General features: G+C 41.4%; 1 protein-coding gene and 1 long non-coding RNA gene across 5 annotated transcripts in view; one reads left to right on the plus strand and one right to left on the minus strand.

Moving 5' to 3' along the window:
• The window catches only part of PRP4K (pre-mRNA processing factor kinase PRP4K), a 42,197-nt gene extending 39,216 nt beyond the window's left edge, over nucleotides 1-2,981 (minus strand). For all 4 annotated transcript variants that reach the window (XR_010835197.1, XR_010835198.1, XR_009337675.2 and 1 more), the window contains exon 1: nucleotides 2,778-2,981. Coding sequence is in view for 1 of the 4 variants with exons in the window: in XM_059076599.2 (XP_058932582.1) it covers nucleotides 2,778-2,914 (137 nt within the window). In the remaining 3 variants the exon portion in view is untranslated. The remainder of the gene's footprint in view (nucleotides 1-2,777) is intronic.
• Nucleotides 2,982-5,415: 2,434 nt separating this feature from the next.
• LOC131763896 (uncharacterized) overlaps nucleotides 5,416-16,976 on the plus strand; it is a 49,068-nt gene continuing 37,507 nt past the window's right edge. The window contains exons 1-2 of the long non-coding RNA XR_010842401.1: nucleotides 5,416-5,850; nucleotides 15,039-15,133. This is a non-coding gene — a long non-coding RNA (uncharacterized lncRNA). The remainder of the gene's footprint in view (nucleotides 5,851-15,038; nucleotides 15,134-16,976) is intronic.

Raw genomic sequence — 16,976 nt, forward strand, 5'->3', positions numbered from 1 at the left:
AAATCCCACATACATGCATTTATACGTGACCGTTTACATTTTGCAACCAAACGCTACACGTTTGGCAGGTATATGTCTACACTAAACTGGTCTACAGCAGGTTTGCCGTAAACCAGTACTTACTGAGAGCTGAGTAACATCCTTCAAATCTCACTGGGAAACAAAGCTGAATTCAAAGTGCAGACGGCATGGAAGTGTTAAACCGTATTCATTCACGTGTTTGATTAAATACATTGTACAAGTTTCACGCTTCAAACAACCCAGGGTCTTGGAGCATCTGGCACAATGAAAGTAGCCAGGGAACAACTTTAAAAGAAAGTGACCAATTACCAACCTCTAGTGTTATTTTTACTTCCTCTTTCACACATTTTTTTCAAAGAATATTCGTAATAACATCTTATTTGGGAAGCATTCAATTCATGCTTTGCAGTCGGGGGCAAGGGGGAGCAAAATGAATGCCACTGCATTTTATAAGGAAAATAATTAAGCCTGTTTCTCTGACTATGTAGATGTAAAAATAAAAATGGATTGAAAAGACCAACTAGTCTTAAAACGAACCTTCCCCCACCCCCCACCTTTTCCAAGTGGGATATTTAAGTTTCAAAGAGTTAGAACTGTCATATCATGAAAACGGACCTTTCTAGGACACTGGAAATAAATTAAAATGATTTCAAATGTTAAAGGCTATTTTTAAAAGGAGCCACACTGTATAGTGAGGGACCAGACAGTACAAAAGTCAGGAGAAGGGCTCTAGAACTAGACTGCCTGGGTTTCAATCCTGCATCTGTCACTTAGTCTGACCTTGGGCGAGCTAACTTAATCTCTCTGTACTTCCGTTTCCTCATCTGTAAAATGTGGGAAATAACAGTATCCACCTCCATCGGGTTGTCAGGAGGACTGAATGAGGTGATATTTGTTCAGTACCTGGTCTTGGTAAGTGCAAGTACGTCAATGCATTTAAAAATTTAAACGCTTAAAACCATCGAAAAAGGCTGAGCTAAAGAGACTGACAAATGTAAAAGCCACTAAAAGGCCTTCAGGGAGCTTAAAACTATTTTATACGTTTACCTTTTCTAAATGTTCCACTTGGAATAGACTCCATGTAACTGTGAACTCCTCAGTGTGTCCTCAAAAAACCTATTCAGACACTACATTCCAGCATTCACTGCGGGCAGCCAACATGGTACCTGCTTTCTTAGCAAACTGTCATTTTCTATGGCAAAACATTTTCAAATAAGTGAAAGTGGGACACATACAGACCACACATTCCATGCAAAACAAGTGTAGAGGAGGGGGGAGGTGGAATTAAAGACTATCTCAGGGTCATTCATACTGCAGGGGCCAAAATAAATATTATTATTAAATCTAGTGTTATTTGAATATGTAAATAAATATGGTTGAGCCACTCCTCAAAAGGAATCTGCATTGTCCTGAAATCAAATAAATGGACATAATACTACAGAACTTTAAACAGATTACTAGAAAAATCAGCCGCGTTGTCTAAGATTTGGACCATCTTGACATGAAGACTGGAACTGGGCCTCACTGTGAACTCGAGGAGAAACAAAAAGAGGCAAAGTCTACCCAGAACTTCGGAATCCATTTGCTCTCTTTTAAGTCAAATTGAAGTGAAGATAATAAAGCAGCTTTCAGAGGCCTTTAATGAAAAACTTCGTAAATATCTCTGTCTAGCTGAGTAAAACAAATGACTGAGCAGTCCAGAACTGGACGCACAGCAATGAAGCGATGCGCTGGCTGGTGGCAAAGATTTCTCCTCTCTCTCAGTCCAAAGTTGCTGGGAGATTGTATCTACCTCTTTCCTAAGACGGCAGGGAACAACTCAGATAATGCGGATACAAAAAAAAGGTCGCTATAGGAATACTGTTTTAAAATCCATTCTCTTCTAGGTTCTTGAGTTTTCCTAACAAACACACGAAAAACAAGATACTGCTTTAGGTTAAGCAACGGCTACCCTTTGCACCATGTACAAGTCTGTTTTCGCTCGGCCGCATCGATCCTTATATCAGCTTAATTACAGACATGAAGTGCTTGGGTTTGGAAGCAGCTAACAATTTCCACTTCTTCCACTCGTACTCCCAAAGAAACACTATAAACTCAGGCCAAAAATGCTAGGCCTCAAAACCGAGGACTTGATCTTACTTTGTCTCAAGTTTGCAAGTTGGCAAATTGCTGCAATAGGCGGGGGGGGGCGGGTATCGGGTGGATGCTGGAGTACAGAGTACAGGGTGGCAGGAGGAAGCGCCCCGCCAGCCGCAAACTACAGCTCTGGGGTGGTCAAGGAGCACGGCCCCGGCACCCCTTCTCCTCCCTGCTTTCAGGTCCTAAGGCTGACAAGGGCAGCAAAAGCACCGGGGGAACCGCCTGCGGAGGGAAGGTCTCAGGACTCGCCCGCGCCGCCCTGCTGCTCGGGGGCCCGCACCGAGGCCGCCGGGAGCCCCGCTCGTCCTCGCGGACGGCAGGCGGGCAGGCGCGCCCCCGCTGGAGCCGCGCGCTCGGGACCTGTAGAGGCCGCTCGCGCCCACGCCTCCCGGGGCTACAACGCGGCAGGCCCGGCCGCCCTCCACCCAGCAGCCGCGGCCTCCCGGCGAGCGGAGAGCGCAGGCCGCCTGCTCGCGCCCCACGACGCCTCGCGGGAGGCAAAGTTTGGCCGCGGCCCCAGGGCCCGAACTTTCCCGCCCGCCCGCCCGGGCAGCTCTCCGCCCGTTCCCCCTCGGCCGGCCCCGGGCGCCGGCGTTCCGCGCTCCTAGACTACTTACTCTGGCTGTTCCCGCAGCGACTGAGCCTCCGCGGCGGCCATCTTGAACTTCCTGACTCCTGGGCGGCGGTGGCGGTGGCTGCCCGGACGGTGGAAGCCACTAGAGGAGGAGGAAGAGGGAGCAGGGCCGTCGCGCATGTGCCGACAGCGTCGGGAACCGTGGAGCTCAGAATTGCTCGGAGAATCCGGATATAAAAATGCATCCGGGGACAGGGCGCACGAGCGTCATGACGCACTTCCGCTATGGGGCGGGGCTGCGGCGGCGAGGGCTGGGGCTTTAAGGGCGCGCGTTGATTGGGTTAGAACCGACGTTACGTTCTAGGGCCCCGGTGGAGAAAGGGGGTGTCTGCCTTGCGAGCGTGGTTCCGAGAACTGGTTTCATTGTGGGGCCCACAGTTGGGTTAAAACTCTCAAACTGGGGCAAACAAGATGACTCTGCTTTAAAATGCCTTTTTACTGTCTAGATAAGTCAATGTGAAGCGGCATTAAGGGAAAGCTTGTAGAAAGGCAGGAGTACTGGAAACGTAGGGCTGTACCTAGAACATAGGGAACTATTTTTATTGCTACATTTCTTTGAAACTTTTGAACATTGTTTCAGCTTTTGCTAAGTACAGGGGTAACGATTCAGGAATCCGTTACTCCTGTTTAGTTTCGCTGGTTCTGTATTTAGTACGAGTAACTTTGTAACTTTTTCTATAATAATGGAATCTACAGTAACGAGATTAAATGAAACATTGTATACGAAAACATTTACTATCTCTTGGAGAGCTTTCAATACCATGGAAGTTTTTACATTCTCTGTCTCTCAAAAGAGACATATCTTTCTCCATACTCTGGAACCTGAAAGCAGGGTGATGATGACTTTTATTCTTATAATCCACTGAGTTTGGGTTTGACCTAGAAATTTGAGTTCGGAATATCTGAGCTTCTTATATATCTCTTGATTTTCAGAGAGGAAGAGTTACAAGTATTCTCACAAAGTAAGTCCCTGGTTGACTGGAATCCCAAACGCGTTAAAATGTTAAGCGTTTTCCGCCCATAGACTTTATTAACATGGAACACTAAACCAATCCCTGGGTATTTATTGATTTTTGTGGGTTCCCCCACCACACCCATTGCTGCATTTCTTTATATGGTCCTTAATTGTTTTCCTTATGAAGGATTTCTCTCTCCTTAATAATCAAATCCAGGTATAATAACTTAGAAGGCTTCTTTCAAAGGAAATAGTTTTCAGAAATTTGTTAAGAATGGTTTATATTTTCAACCATATATTTATCTATGTACGAATAGTGTATAGGTTGGGATTTCAGAGTTCCACTAATTGTTCCTACCTCTAGATTCTCATCCCTGTATTTCTTTCCAAAGGTATTTTGTATATGGCAGCCTTGTATTTACAGTTTATTATATTCTCTGTCCCACGAAGGCAAGGCCATGTGTCAAGAATAGCTCAAATATGTTATTAAAATAACAGAAAATTAGTGCATTATTTTTAAATAAATAATTTTAAAATGAAAATAACAGAGTGTAACAGACTTATTACAGATCTCTTCTTGGAATTGAGGGCAAGCCTGTAAGAGGTCTCACCTTGGATATAAAGTAGAATAATATACTTTAAGGCAAAGAAGCCTAGCAAACTGGCACTCAGAGGTAAGGTGACTTGCTTGTGATGACTCAGTTCCTAGGTGCCAAGCCACGGTTTGAACTGAAATTTCTCAAGTCCGTGCTGCTTCCCACAGAAATGTCATTGGTTTAGCATCCCCTTATTGAGCACCCACCCACACAACTCTTTGGCTTTCAAACTCCTTTCGAATAGAGGTAACGGAAAGAGCACTGGATTGGCACCCAGAAATTCCTTATTTTCTCTGTGTCCGTAAGCTGTAGTCTCTTCCTTGTTGCTGATTCGTGGAACGCTCATAAACCAATCTGTTTCCTCAGTCATAACGTGATCTCACTGCCCTCCCTCGCCCCGCCCCCCCCTCCGCGTTTCTTTGCAGCAGCTTTCATGTGGACATTAAGCATACCGAGTGTGGCGAAGGATAGGTGGGGAACACAGGAACCAAGGTTCAGGCTTGAAGCCTGATTATGAACGGCTCAAGTTTAGACTTGGACAAACCATTCAAGTTTTTCAACAAGAGCATAATAAAAATCAAGTTTCAGAAAATGATGCTGGCAAACACATTTCGCTCGCTGGGTACTACTCTCGGAGGGTGCACTAGGACAGGATTTGTCAAGGACTCAGACCTAACTATACTGCCGTTGAAGTTTTGGGAAAAACGGGGTTCTTTGAAGGCGGAGTTTAAGCAAACATCCACTTATTACTTTAATCATTCAGCAAACGCTTACTAAGCGACAAACTTAAGCCTAACTTTTCATTTTCAAACTGAAGCCCATCCTCTCAGCCTCGCTACTTTTTCCTCTCCTAGCTCGGGAACCTTTGCACCGGAAAGCAGCCGCGGTAGTGGCCGCTGGGTCGGTCCCGCGCCGGGGGAGAGCTTAGGACTGACCCCGCCCACCGGAAGTCCCTGGAGGGGCGGGGCCTCTGAGAGCGCGCGCTTCTCGGCCCAAGGAGGTGCGTGCGTGCGTGCGTGCGTGCGTGCGCCTGGGAGGGGGTGGGCGGGGCTGAGGAGAGGCAGCCCCGCCCCGCCCCGGCCTCCGGAGCCCAGCGTGCCTCGCGTTTGCGAGCGGACCCGTGCGGGTTGCTCGGTGCTGCTGACGGATCTCGGGGACCGCAGCGCCCGGACGCCGGACACATTCTATGGTCCGAGGACAAGGTTTTGGGGACAAACATGCATTTTTGCACACTGGACTTTTTCTTACCGTCTTCCAAGTATTAGTGGTTTTCTGCAAGACGCACCTTCCCGAAATAGTGCGGTGCTTTAGAGTGACGTTCCTCCCGTGCCAAGCGATGTATTAAACTTGGACCTTCTAAGCTACCCCGTCCTCGATCGCGCCAAGCTCTTCATAGGCTCGTTATAGCGTGGGCTGCAGACAAACAGCTTCCTAAGTCCTTTGAGGAAAACTGGCCCGCGCAGACTCCCCAGATGTCAATTCAAAGAATGTCGACGACCTTTTAGGTAACACGTAAGGTTTGACTCAGTTTAGATCTAGACTTGGGATTTGTAGATGCTTGGGAAGACGCTGGGTTGAGTTTTTCCTTTATTACAGAACAAAAACTTTTCCCTTTGTTCCATGAAAATAGTTTTTTGTTCTTTGTTTTAAAGCAACTCCGATGCATTCACGAATATCTGGAAAATACAAGAGAGCAAAAGAAAACGAAACGAAAACCACCCAGAGTTCCATTACCCAAACTGAACCAAAATTAATGTATGGGTCTATTGGGGCCTAATTCCACGTGAAATATTTCTTGTACTCCTGTATGGAATGTGATAGTTTGCTTTTCCACGTGACATGCCTATCAATTTTTACATGATTCTAGCTTTAGTAAATGTCTTCGTAGCTACACGCTGGCCCTTTCCTTTGTTACTGGGTGTCTAGTAGGGTCGGTGTTGCTCTGTTGCGTGTGACTCTGATGAGGCAGTGTCTCCAGTGGTGTCCAGAACATGACCATTCAGGTCAGGAAGACTGGGCTTCACCACGTGTTTAACCTTTGGAGCCTCACTTTACACCTCAGTAACGTGAGGGTAATAGTTCCCATCATGTAGGATTATTACAAGAATTAAATGAAATAATGAGTGAAAGTCCCTGGAGCATGTATTGATAAATACTAGCTATTTCTATAGGCAAGGTTTTTTGCTTTTTTTTTTTTTTTAGTTTCTTTCTTTTATTCTGATTTTTTTGTTTAGTTCCAGATTTTGTATGTAGTTACATACTATTGCTACATTGGGTGTAAGGGGTTTTATACACAGCTTTTCATCATTTTATCACATAAGTAACACATAAATAATACATAAATTAGAAGCACTTCTTGCAGTAAGAAAAAATGAAAATTGTAATCCTACTCCCTGTAGATAATTATTATTCCATTTTATAATAGGGCTAGTTAGCCTTTCTCACTTTTTTATACTTGTATTCATATATTAATGACATCTTAAAAACTGCAATTGCATTATGAACTCAGTCGCATAACGGGCCAAGGATAGCGAAGAGGTCAGTGTGGAGAGAGTGCAGTGATTACAGGAGTAGGAAGTAAAGCTGGAAAGGGAGTTTGTAGGATTTGGATTTCACTTAAAATTTATTGGACAATACGTGCAGGGTTGAAGAATGGCATAATTTGTTTTAGAATGTTTTCTTGGCTGCTCTAAGGAGCGAGACAGCCAGGGACCAGGGGAGGAAAGGTGGAATCCAGTTAGGAGTGTAACTCAGTAATCCTGGTGAGTGAAGGTGGTGGCTTAGAACAGGGTGAAAGTGGGGAAAAAGTGGTTGGATTCTGGATATATTTTGAAAGGACAAGCTGTAGAATTCACTGATCAATTGGATGTGGGGTGTGAGAGACGGTGACTTAAAGGTATTTTGGCTTGAGCAGATATGATGCAATTGCCACTTACAGAGCAGATTTAATTGGTGGGGATTGGGGGCGATTGAAGGGTTCTGTTTCAGTCGTATTATGATTTCAGAGTCTATTAGATGTCTAATTGTAAGTGGGGTCTTAAAGACTTCAATTATTGTTTTCCATTTTCCCCTTCATTTCTGTCAGTTTTTGCTACATGTATTTTGGTTCTTTGTTATTAGTTTCACGGATGTTTATAAACATTATATCCTATTGGATTGACACTTTCATCATTACAAAATGTCCCTCTTTTTCTGTAGTAAGTTTTTAAAAATTTAAAAGTTTATTTTGTCTGACATTAGCGCAGTCATTCCCACTTTCTGGTGCTGCTTGCATGATTTTTACTAAGAAATCTGAAGTATATCTCTGTAGAGAGCATGTAGTTGGGTCTTATTTTTTTTAATCTATTCTAATCTCTGCCTTTTGATTAGATTGTTTAATCCACTCACATTCAGTGTTATTGACATAGTTGGATTTATGTCTATGATTTTACTTTTCTGTATGTCTCATGTCTTTTTGTCCCTTTGCCCCTCCTTTACTGTTTTCTTTTGAATCAAGTGAATATTTTCTAATGTAGCAGTTTAATCTCTCAGTGATTTTTTCCCCACTATTTTAGTTATTCCTTTGTGGTTGCTCTAGGGCTTACCACATACATCTTAACTTACCAGAATTAGCTCCAAATTTGTACTAACGTAATTCCAATGAGATTAAAAACCTTACTCCAGTATAGTTTTGTTCTATTTGCCTATTTTTTTGTGGTATAATTGTTATATATATATTGTATCTATAAATGTTACAAACCCAACAGTACATTGTTATGATGAGTACTTAATATCTTTTAAGGAAACTGAAAGAAGAAAGGAAAGCGAATACATATTTACAGTTGACCCTTGAACAACACTGTGGATCCACTTATACGTGGATTTTTTTCAATAAATACTGCAGTACTACACGATCCGTGCTTGGTTGAATTCATGGATGCAGAACCTTGGATATGGAGGGCCAACTGTAAAGTTATAAGACGTTTTCAACTGCAAGGGGGGTCAGTGCCCTTAACCCCACATTGCTCAAGGGTTGACTGTATAGCTTTTATTATGTATGACCTTCTTATTTACCATTTCTGGTTCTCTTTATTTCTTGTTTTTGTGGATCCAAGTTACCATCTGGAGTAATTTCTTTAGCTCAGTACAGCCTTGCTACCCACCTCCTTTGTAGTGCTGTTCGCAAATACGTTACATTTCTATTCTATGTGTTATAGACCCAACAATACATTTTATTATTTATATACATAAAATGTATTGTTTTATACAATTGCTTTTTTTTCATGTGTGCATCTTAAAAACAACTTTATTGAAGTATAATTTGCATATCATAAAATCACCCATTTTAAGTGCACACTTCAGTGATTCTTAGCAAATTTACATAATTGTGAACCATCACCATAATCCAGTTTCAGAACATTTTCATCACCCCTGTAATGTTTCCTCATACCCACTTGCAGTCACTCGCCATTCCCACTCCTGCTCCCAAGCAACCATTAATATACTTTCTTTCTCTATGGATTTGTCTTTTCTAGGTGATCATTGTATTTTTCTTTTTCAATTTTATGGTACATTCTCAATTTTGTACAACTACTACCTCTGTCTAGTCCCAAATATTTTCATCACTCCAGAATAAAACCTGTACCCACTAAGCTGTTTGCCCCATTCCCCTGTCCACCCGCCCCTGGCAACCACCAGTCAGTATCCTGTTTCTATGGATTCATCTATTTTGGATATTTTATCTAAATGGAATAATATATTATGTGACCAGTTGTATCTGTCTTCTTTTACTTGTTTTAGAGGTTGATTCACATTGTAGTATGTATCAGTACTTCATTTCTTTCTATGGAGGAATAATATTCCATTGTATGAATGTATACAATTGTTTTTCAAATCTCTTAAGAAACAAAAATGCATGTATGCTGTCTTCCGTAATTACCTAATTACCAGTGCTGTTTGTTTTTATGTGTTGATTCAGATTTCTGTCTGTGGTCACTTTCTTTTAGCCTAAAGAACTTCCTTTAGTATTTCTTGTAGGGTGGGACTGCCAGCAGCAAATTCTCAGTTCTTGTTTATCTGGAAGTTTCTTTATTTCATCTTCATTTTTGAAAGATAATTTTATAGATGTACTTTTATTGGTTGACAGGTTTTTGTTTGACACTTTTTAAAAAAATTTGTTTATTTTATTTTTGGCTGCGTTGGGTCTTTGTTGCTACGCGCAGGCTTTCTCTAGTTGTGGCAAACGGGGGCTACTCTTCATTGCAGTGTGCAGGCTTCTCACCATGGTGGCCTCTCCCGTTGCAGAGCACAGGCTCTAGGCACGCGGGCCTCAATAGCTGTGGCACATGGGCTCAGTAGTTGTGGCTAGCAGGTTCAGTAGTTGTGGCTCGTGGGCTCTAGAGCGCAGGCTCAGTAGTTGTGGCGCACGGGCCCAGTTGCTCTGCGGCATGAGGGATCCTCCCGGACCAGGGCTCGAACCCGTGTCCCCTGCATTGGCAGGCGGATTCTTAACCACTGCACCACCAGGGAAGCCTGTTTGACCCTTTTGAATGTTATTACACTGCCTTCTGCCTTCCATTGTTTCTGCTGAGAATTCTGCTGTTAATCTCATTGAGGTTAACTTTTTTGGGGGCCACACCACATCTTAGTTCCCCAACCAGGGATCAAACCCGTGCCCCCTGCAATGGAAGCTTGGAGTCCTAACCACTGAACCACCAGGGAAGTCCCAGTGTCCCCTTTAAATGATGAATTGTTTTTCTCTTGCTGCTTTCAAGATTTTCTCCTTGTGTTTGGCTTTCAGCAGTTTTACTGTGATGTGTTTATATGTGGATCTCTTTTGCATTTATTCTACTTGGAGTTGTTTGTTCTATGGCTTTTCAGTAAATCTGGGAAGGTTTCAGCCATTATTTCTTCAAATATTTTTCTGCTCCTTTTTCTTCTCTCTCTTTCTGTCAATCTCATTACATGTATGTTGGTGTGCTTTACAGTGTCCCACAATCCTAAGGCTCTGTTCATTTTTTCAAAAATTCTTTTTTCATAAAGGAGAAACTAACACACTATTGTAAAACAGTTATACTCAAATAAAGATGTTAAAAAAAAAAACAGTACAGAAAAAAAAATTCTTTTTTTCTCTCTGTTTTCTGATTGCATAATTTCTATTGATCTATTGTCAAGTTTACTAATTTTTTTTCTGCCGGTTCAAATCTACTGTTGAGCCCCTCTAATGAAGTTTTCATTTCAATTATTGTATTTTTCAACTCCAGAATTCCCACTTGTTTTTTTAAAAAATAATTTCTCTTTATTGATATTCTGTATTCGATGTGTCATTGTCATCAGACCTTACTTCTTTAACCGTGTTTCCTTTAGTTCTTTGAACATGTTTATAGTGGCTACTTTGAAAGCCGTTGTTAAATCCACCATCTAGTTACTCTCACAGGCGGTTTCTATTGGCTGCTTTTTTTCCATGGTATGGGGTCATACTTTCCTGTTTCTTTGCATGCCTTGTAATCTTTTGTTGGAAGATGGCATGTTTTAGCAACTCTGGTTACTGGTTTCCACCCTTCTCCAGTCTTGTTACTCTTATGCTTGTTTATTTGTTTAGTGACTCAGTTATTCTAGTGAAGTCTATTCCTTCCTCACCCCATGCTGTGCGAAGTCTCATGTTGCTCCTGAGGGAGTGCGGCCTCGGAGGTTCCTACAGTCACCCTGGGATGACGGTGGTTTTGTAACGGTTCTCTTTGCCCGGGTTCTTGTCCTGGCCGCACCCAGGTGTTAAGCCCCACTCGGTGCTGGCTGACTGCTGCACTGTTTTCAACATTACCCTGGGGCATAAACTGGTCCACAGGCTAAACCAATCCAATTCAGGGACATTGAAAAGGATAGTTTCTAAGGTCACTGTCTGAGACTTGGTCTGACTCAAGGCGGCTTCCTCCACCAGTCCCTATCCCTGGTTCTCTGTTAGAAACGGCTGGCCTCCAGCTTAACCTGCATGTGCAATGATTCTACCAGTCCCCTCCGGGTCGCCTTTCCCCACATCCTCCATTGTTTCTGAGAGCACCTGCAAGCGCTTTGGGTGGCGTTTCTGTCTCTCTGATTTGGGAGGGTGTGAAGGAAGGAGCAGGTGTTGGTTCAAATACCACAAACCCTCACTGATTTTACCAAATTAGAGTAGATTTTCTTGAATGAGTGTTTCTTCATTTGCTGCATGCCCCTAGGATACTTTCCAGAGACTATAGGTGATGGTTTTAAATACCTTTTATCAGGTTTGCTGCGGAGCCGGTTCATGGAACTCCTCACACTGCAATGCCAGTGAAATGTCGAATTGTAGATGTGAAGTAGGCAGTGGATAGACAAGTCTGGAGTTCAAGGGTGAAAGCAGAGCCGGAGATAGACGTTCTGGAGACCTGGCGGGTGCATGCATTTTAAGAATGAGATGGACCAAGCTCACTTAGGTTCTGGGCAAGAGGGTAGATGGAGAAGAGTGTAGGCAAGGTTTTAAAGGCCACGCTTATTTTAGGGTGGTTGGCGGTAAGCGTTATCACTTAGGTGCCATTACAGAAAAAACATTAAATACACATAGAGAGTTAGGAGACTTCACAATTTCCTTAACTGCTCCGCAGCTAAGTAATAGCGTGTGGCCTTCAGTGAGTTGTGTAATCTCAGTTTCCTCAACTAAAACGAAGGAGTGGCGCTAGGTGATGACGAGAGCCTCCTTGTACCTTCCAACTGCAGCCTGTTATTCTTTAAAATTGGATAACTACACATTCTTGCTTTCTCAGATACCAGGTACTTATATAAATTCCTGTACTCAGTGCTGGCAAGAGTTTGGTGAAATGGGCTTATACACTGCTGGTAGGAATGAATTTAGTGATGTGCTTCAAGATCCTTACAAATGTCAATGCCATTTGCCCCAGTAGTTCCTCTTTCAGGGCTTCCCTGGCGGTCCAGTGGCTAACACTCCGCGCTCCCAATGCAGGGGGCCCAGGTTTGATCCCTGGTCAGAGAACTAGATCCCACATGCCGCAACTAAGAGTTCACATGCCACAACTAAAAAAAAAAAAAGATCCCACATGCTGCAATTAAGGCCCGGCGTAGCCAAATAAATAAATAAATACCAGGCAAAAAAAAAAAATCTCCCTCAACTTTACATTTTGTCACAAAGTACTCTACCAGATGTACTCCACAGTTTGTAACACTCACTATAGGTCTTTACGTGACTGATCAAACTAGAATATTGATGTCTATGTCATTTCTCAGTGACTTGAGAACCTTTTTGAAGTTTAGGGAAAGATGATTTAATTTTTCAGATAAAATCACCTTCTAAGATCTAGGTAAGATCTGCCTAGAAGTCAAAGCATTTTGCTTTTAAAAATTAATAGTGGAGGAAATGAGGCATCATTTAAAAATTATAACCAACTAGCAGTCAATCCAAAGTCGTAAGTAAGTGCTGGATAGCTGCCTATTACAAGTGTCCTCAAGACTGAAGAAAGGATAAAATCAAAACTTGCGGGAGTCAGGCCATTTTCCCATCGGGGGGGCATGTCGTCGGTTCCAGTCATTGCCCCCCTCCTCTCATTTTCTGCCTACTTAGAGCCTTTCGCCACTTCCACAAACTATTTGGATTAAATAATGCTGAATCCTGCCTACTTTGTGTGCTTGTTAAACTCATGACCGACTTCCTGTTGTTGGTAGGATTATCAATAGAGAATGTGAAAGGCAGAGAGATCCGCTACAGAATTGGATTATTTCTCCACTATTTCTACATGGGGAGTATTGCTGTGTTTCTCTCATTCTTGAAAGAGATAATGGCTACTAGACTCGCCCTTTTCACTTCACTGGAGGGACGTTCTCACCTCTCTTGAGGGCACCTCTGGTGTACCCTGCTAGAAGGAAGTCACCTGTTTCCTCTGGTCAGTGGGCACTGCCTCACGTTATAAGTTCTAGGTGGTATCCTGGGGAGAATTTGAATTGCTTTGGATGAGCTGTCCTAATGTATAAGAACGTCTTGTAAACTCTGAAATGGTATATACTGGAGAGGTGCCAGCGAGATGATTTCTAATTTTTAACTACACGTGAGTTCATTCATCTTGCCAGGGACAGGACTTAACATATGGCAGATTATAAATATTGCTGCGGCAAGAAACCATCTATAGACTCTCTGAAACGTTCTGCTGCTTTACTCATCTTATTTGGATAACATGAGTGGTTTCCCTAAATACGCAATTCGTGTGAAGAGTGCTTTGCGATCTGTAAGTGTACGTACAGACATTAGTTACTGGAAGGTAATAAAGTAAAAGAGGAAGACATGAGAACTAGGGTAAAACACTTGCAAGAAAGAGGAGGCTGCCTAACACACAGACGCGAGGGTGATGTAACTATGCGAGGGAACTTTGATCTTCAAGACAGGATTTCCATCTTTCAGTGCTGCTCCCTTTTATAAACTGTAGCTTGGTTCTTGTGCTTTTTTCATCCATACAGGACTTCGTTTTGATAGGATATATATATTACTCTGTAAATATATAGGAACAGGTTTATATTGTATCTGTAGTAACTGCAATTCATAGAGTTAAAATGAGTATTTCTGTTTGCTCCTCATTTTCATTTTGAAGATTACAGATCATCTCAATATACTATATATATTCCTGAGCTTTTTTTTCTGGACAGATAAAAATTTGCCTGAGATTCCCAAGCATCTCAATGCCCATACCCACAATTCCTACTCACATTTGTCCAATGAATGTGAAGAAAACAAAACAAAATAACGACAGCCACAAAATTGCATCCATATGCAAGTGACTTGCTGTTAATAGGTAAACTAGAAACCATGGAAAACTATAAAGTGAAAAAGAAGTTATCTCTGATCCTACCACCAAGAAATAGTCCCTATATTATCATTTTGATACTTCCTTCCAGTCCCTCTTTTTCTGGCTTTTTCCTTAAAAACAGTTTTTTGGCTTTCTTTAGATCTTAAGTGACACATAGGTTATTTTTAGTCAGTTAAGATTTAGGTAGAACCAGTGAAGGAGGGCAAAACTTAATGGATGAAATAAAAAAGCTTTAAAACTTTTAAATTAAAATATTCTGTATTACTATTTAAAAAACAGACCTTGAATTTAGACGTAGAAGTACAGAACCACACTCCCCCCAACCGTATACTCTCTTGCCTTTTAATCAGTCTATTTTATGAATATACTGACAACATCCTGAGGTGTATGAAAGTACAGAAACTCAGACCCCGCTACAGTTGATCCTCTGTGTCTGCAGGTTCTGCATACATGAAGATTCAACAATATTTGGGGGAAAAATTCCAGAATGTTCCAAAAAGCCATACTCGAATTTTCTGCACATTGGCAACTATTTACAAAGCCTTTACATTGTATTAGGTATTATAAGTAATTTAGAGACGATTTAAAGGATACTGGAGGATGTGCATAGGTTATGTGCAAATATCATGCCACGTTATATAAGTGACTTGAGCTTCCATGGATTTTGGTATCTGAGGGGGTCCTTGAACCAATCCCCTGCAGATACCAAGGGACAGCTATAATTATTTTTCACTTTATTGCTACTAACATATTTTAGAAGGTTTTAAATACTATAATAGTTGTTTTTCAGGTATTCATAAACATATTTTACACAATAATATGTGTCTTTCACGAAATCTTTCAGTTTACTTCTTCAACCCTTTCTATATAATTTTTTGTTTGGATTATAGCTCCTCTCTTTGGAAAACCTTGCAATAGAAGGAGGATGGACCCCACCCAGAAACTGGTTCTGATGTTGAGACGGATGAGGCCACCATCACACCAGGTGGGTATGGAAAAGCTTTACTTACTGAAACTGTCTATAAAACAGAAAGAAAATCAGGGACACAGAATATAGACTGGTGGTTGCCAAGGGGGAGGGGGTGGGGAGGGTAGGAGCGGGAGTTTGGGATTAGCAGATGCAAACTGGTATATATAGAATGGATAAACAAAGTCCTACTGTAGAGCACAGGTAACTATATTCAATATCCTGCGATACACCATAATGGAAAAGACTATGAGAAAGAATGTATATATATATATAGACATAACTGAGTCACTTTGCTATACAGCAGTAATTAACACAACATTGTAACTATACTTCAGTAAACAATACATTTTTTAAAAAGTTTATTTACATAGTCAGGTTTTCTGGGGCGAGCAGCCGCTGGCTCCCAGCCTGGTTTGAAATTGGCTCAAGAGAGCAGGGGAGGGCGAATGCCTTGGTTTGGCATAGGGTTCACACGACCCAGCCTGGGCTTGTGTGGTTTGAACTTGCACCAAAGTAGGAGCATTCGATGCTCTCATCAGCTTTGCTCAGATGTGGGGCACAGGGGAAGGATATGGGAGGGGGGCTTGGACACTGTCTGTAGTCAAACATGGAAATGGAATTAGACTGTATATGCCAAATCTACCTTCCTGACCATTTGTGTAAATAGTTTTGAGAAATCTATTCTCTGTAGCATAGTTTAGGAGAATGATAATGTAATAGTGATGATAGCTGACAGGTATACTTACTGTGTGCCAGACACTGTAATGACTGCTTTACACATATTAGTTCATTTAATCAGTCTATGCAGTAGGCAATAGTGTATCTTCATTCTACAGATGAAAAATCTACAAACAGAGAGGTTAGGTAATTTTCCTAAGTTCACACAGCTAGTGAGTGACAGAGACGGGATTTGAAAACAAGTAAAGACAAATTTCCTTTAATTCTTTTTTCTTTCTGCTTGTTTGCACTGGCCTCCAATATTCCATGTTAATTAAAAAGATTTTAAGAATAATGAGCTTTGAATCACTTCCAATTTGTCTGTGTGAATTAGAGCAAATTTTGGGTCCCGGGAAATGCTCTTGCAAGGGAACATGTATTTCTGCTTCTTTAATTCAAACACTTAGCAGCATACCATTCCTACTGAATGATCCCGCAGTTATAATTTTGTCCCTTTTTCACTGTGTTAGGATATTATACACATCTCTCTATTTTTTTAATAGAATTAGATTTCAGAAAACATGAAAGAGGGAATACAGCTGGCCACATCTTTAATGAATTTGTACTGTCCTTGAGTTGGTAATTTATGGAGGAAAAAACTGGTACAGACTTAATCTTCTTAGTGATGTGATTTTTTCTCACAAATCTCCTTAACGATCTTTTTTCTGCTCTTTTAAATGTTTAGCTAATTGCTATCTAAATATCACTCGTGGGAAGTTTACTACTTTTAGCTCTGTGACTTAAGATATAATATTTGGTTAGAAAGGTGGTTGATAACAGTTTTTAGGTAAATACATATCTAGTAGAGACTTTTAAAATAATAATTTAACTTTTCTAAACTTTGTATAAAAATAAATCTAATCATGAAGTGCTTTGAGAACTTAAAAAGCATTACTGAATACAGCTGACTGCTTTTAGGAGAGCATCTTATTTTAACTGTTCAGGCTGCTTTGAAACATTTTTTATTTCAATGCCCTTCTAAAGTCAATATTAACTATATGTGACTAATTGCATTTTTTCTTGAAATCTGTTATAAAACAATTTCTTGCATAGGAAATGTACTTTCAGTAAAGGGAACAGTTTTTTTCTTTGATGTTTTGTTTTAGACATTGTGTGGTTTTAGCTTGTCTGGGAGATTTTT

Source organism: Kogia breviceps, chromosome 10 (assembly GCF_026419965.1).
Source record: "Kogia breviceps isolate mKogBre1 chromosome 10, mKogBre1 haplotype 1, whole genome shotgun sequence".
Classification (NCBI taxonomy): domain Eukaryota; kingdom Metazoa; phylum Chordata; class Mammalia; order Artiodactyla; family Physeteridae; genus Kogia; species Kogia breviceps.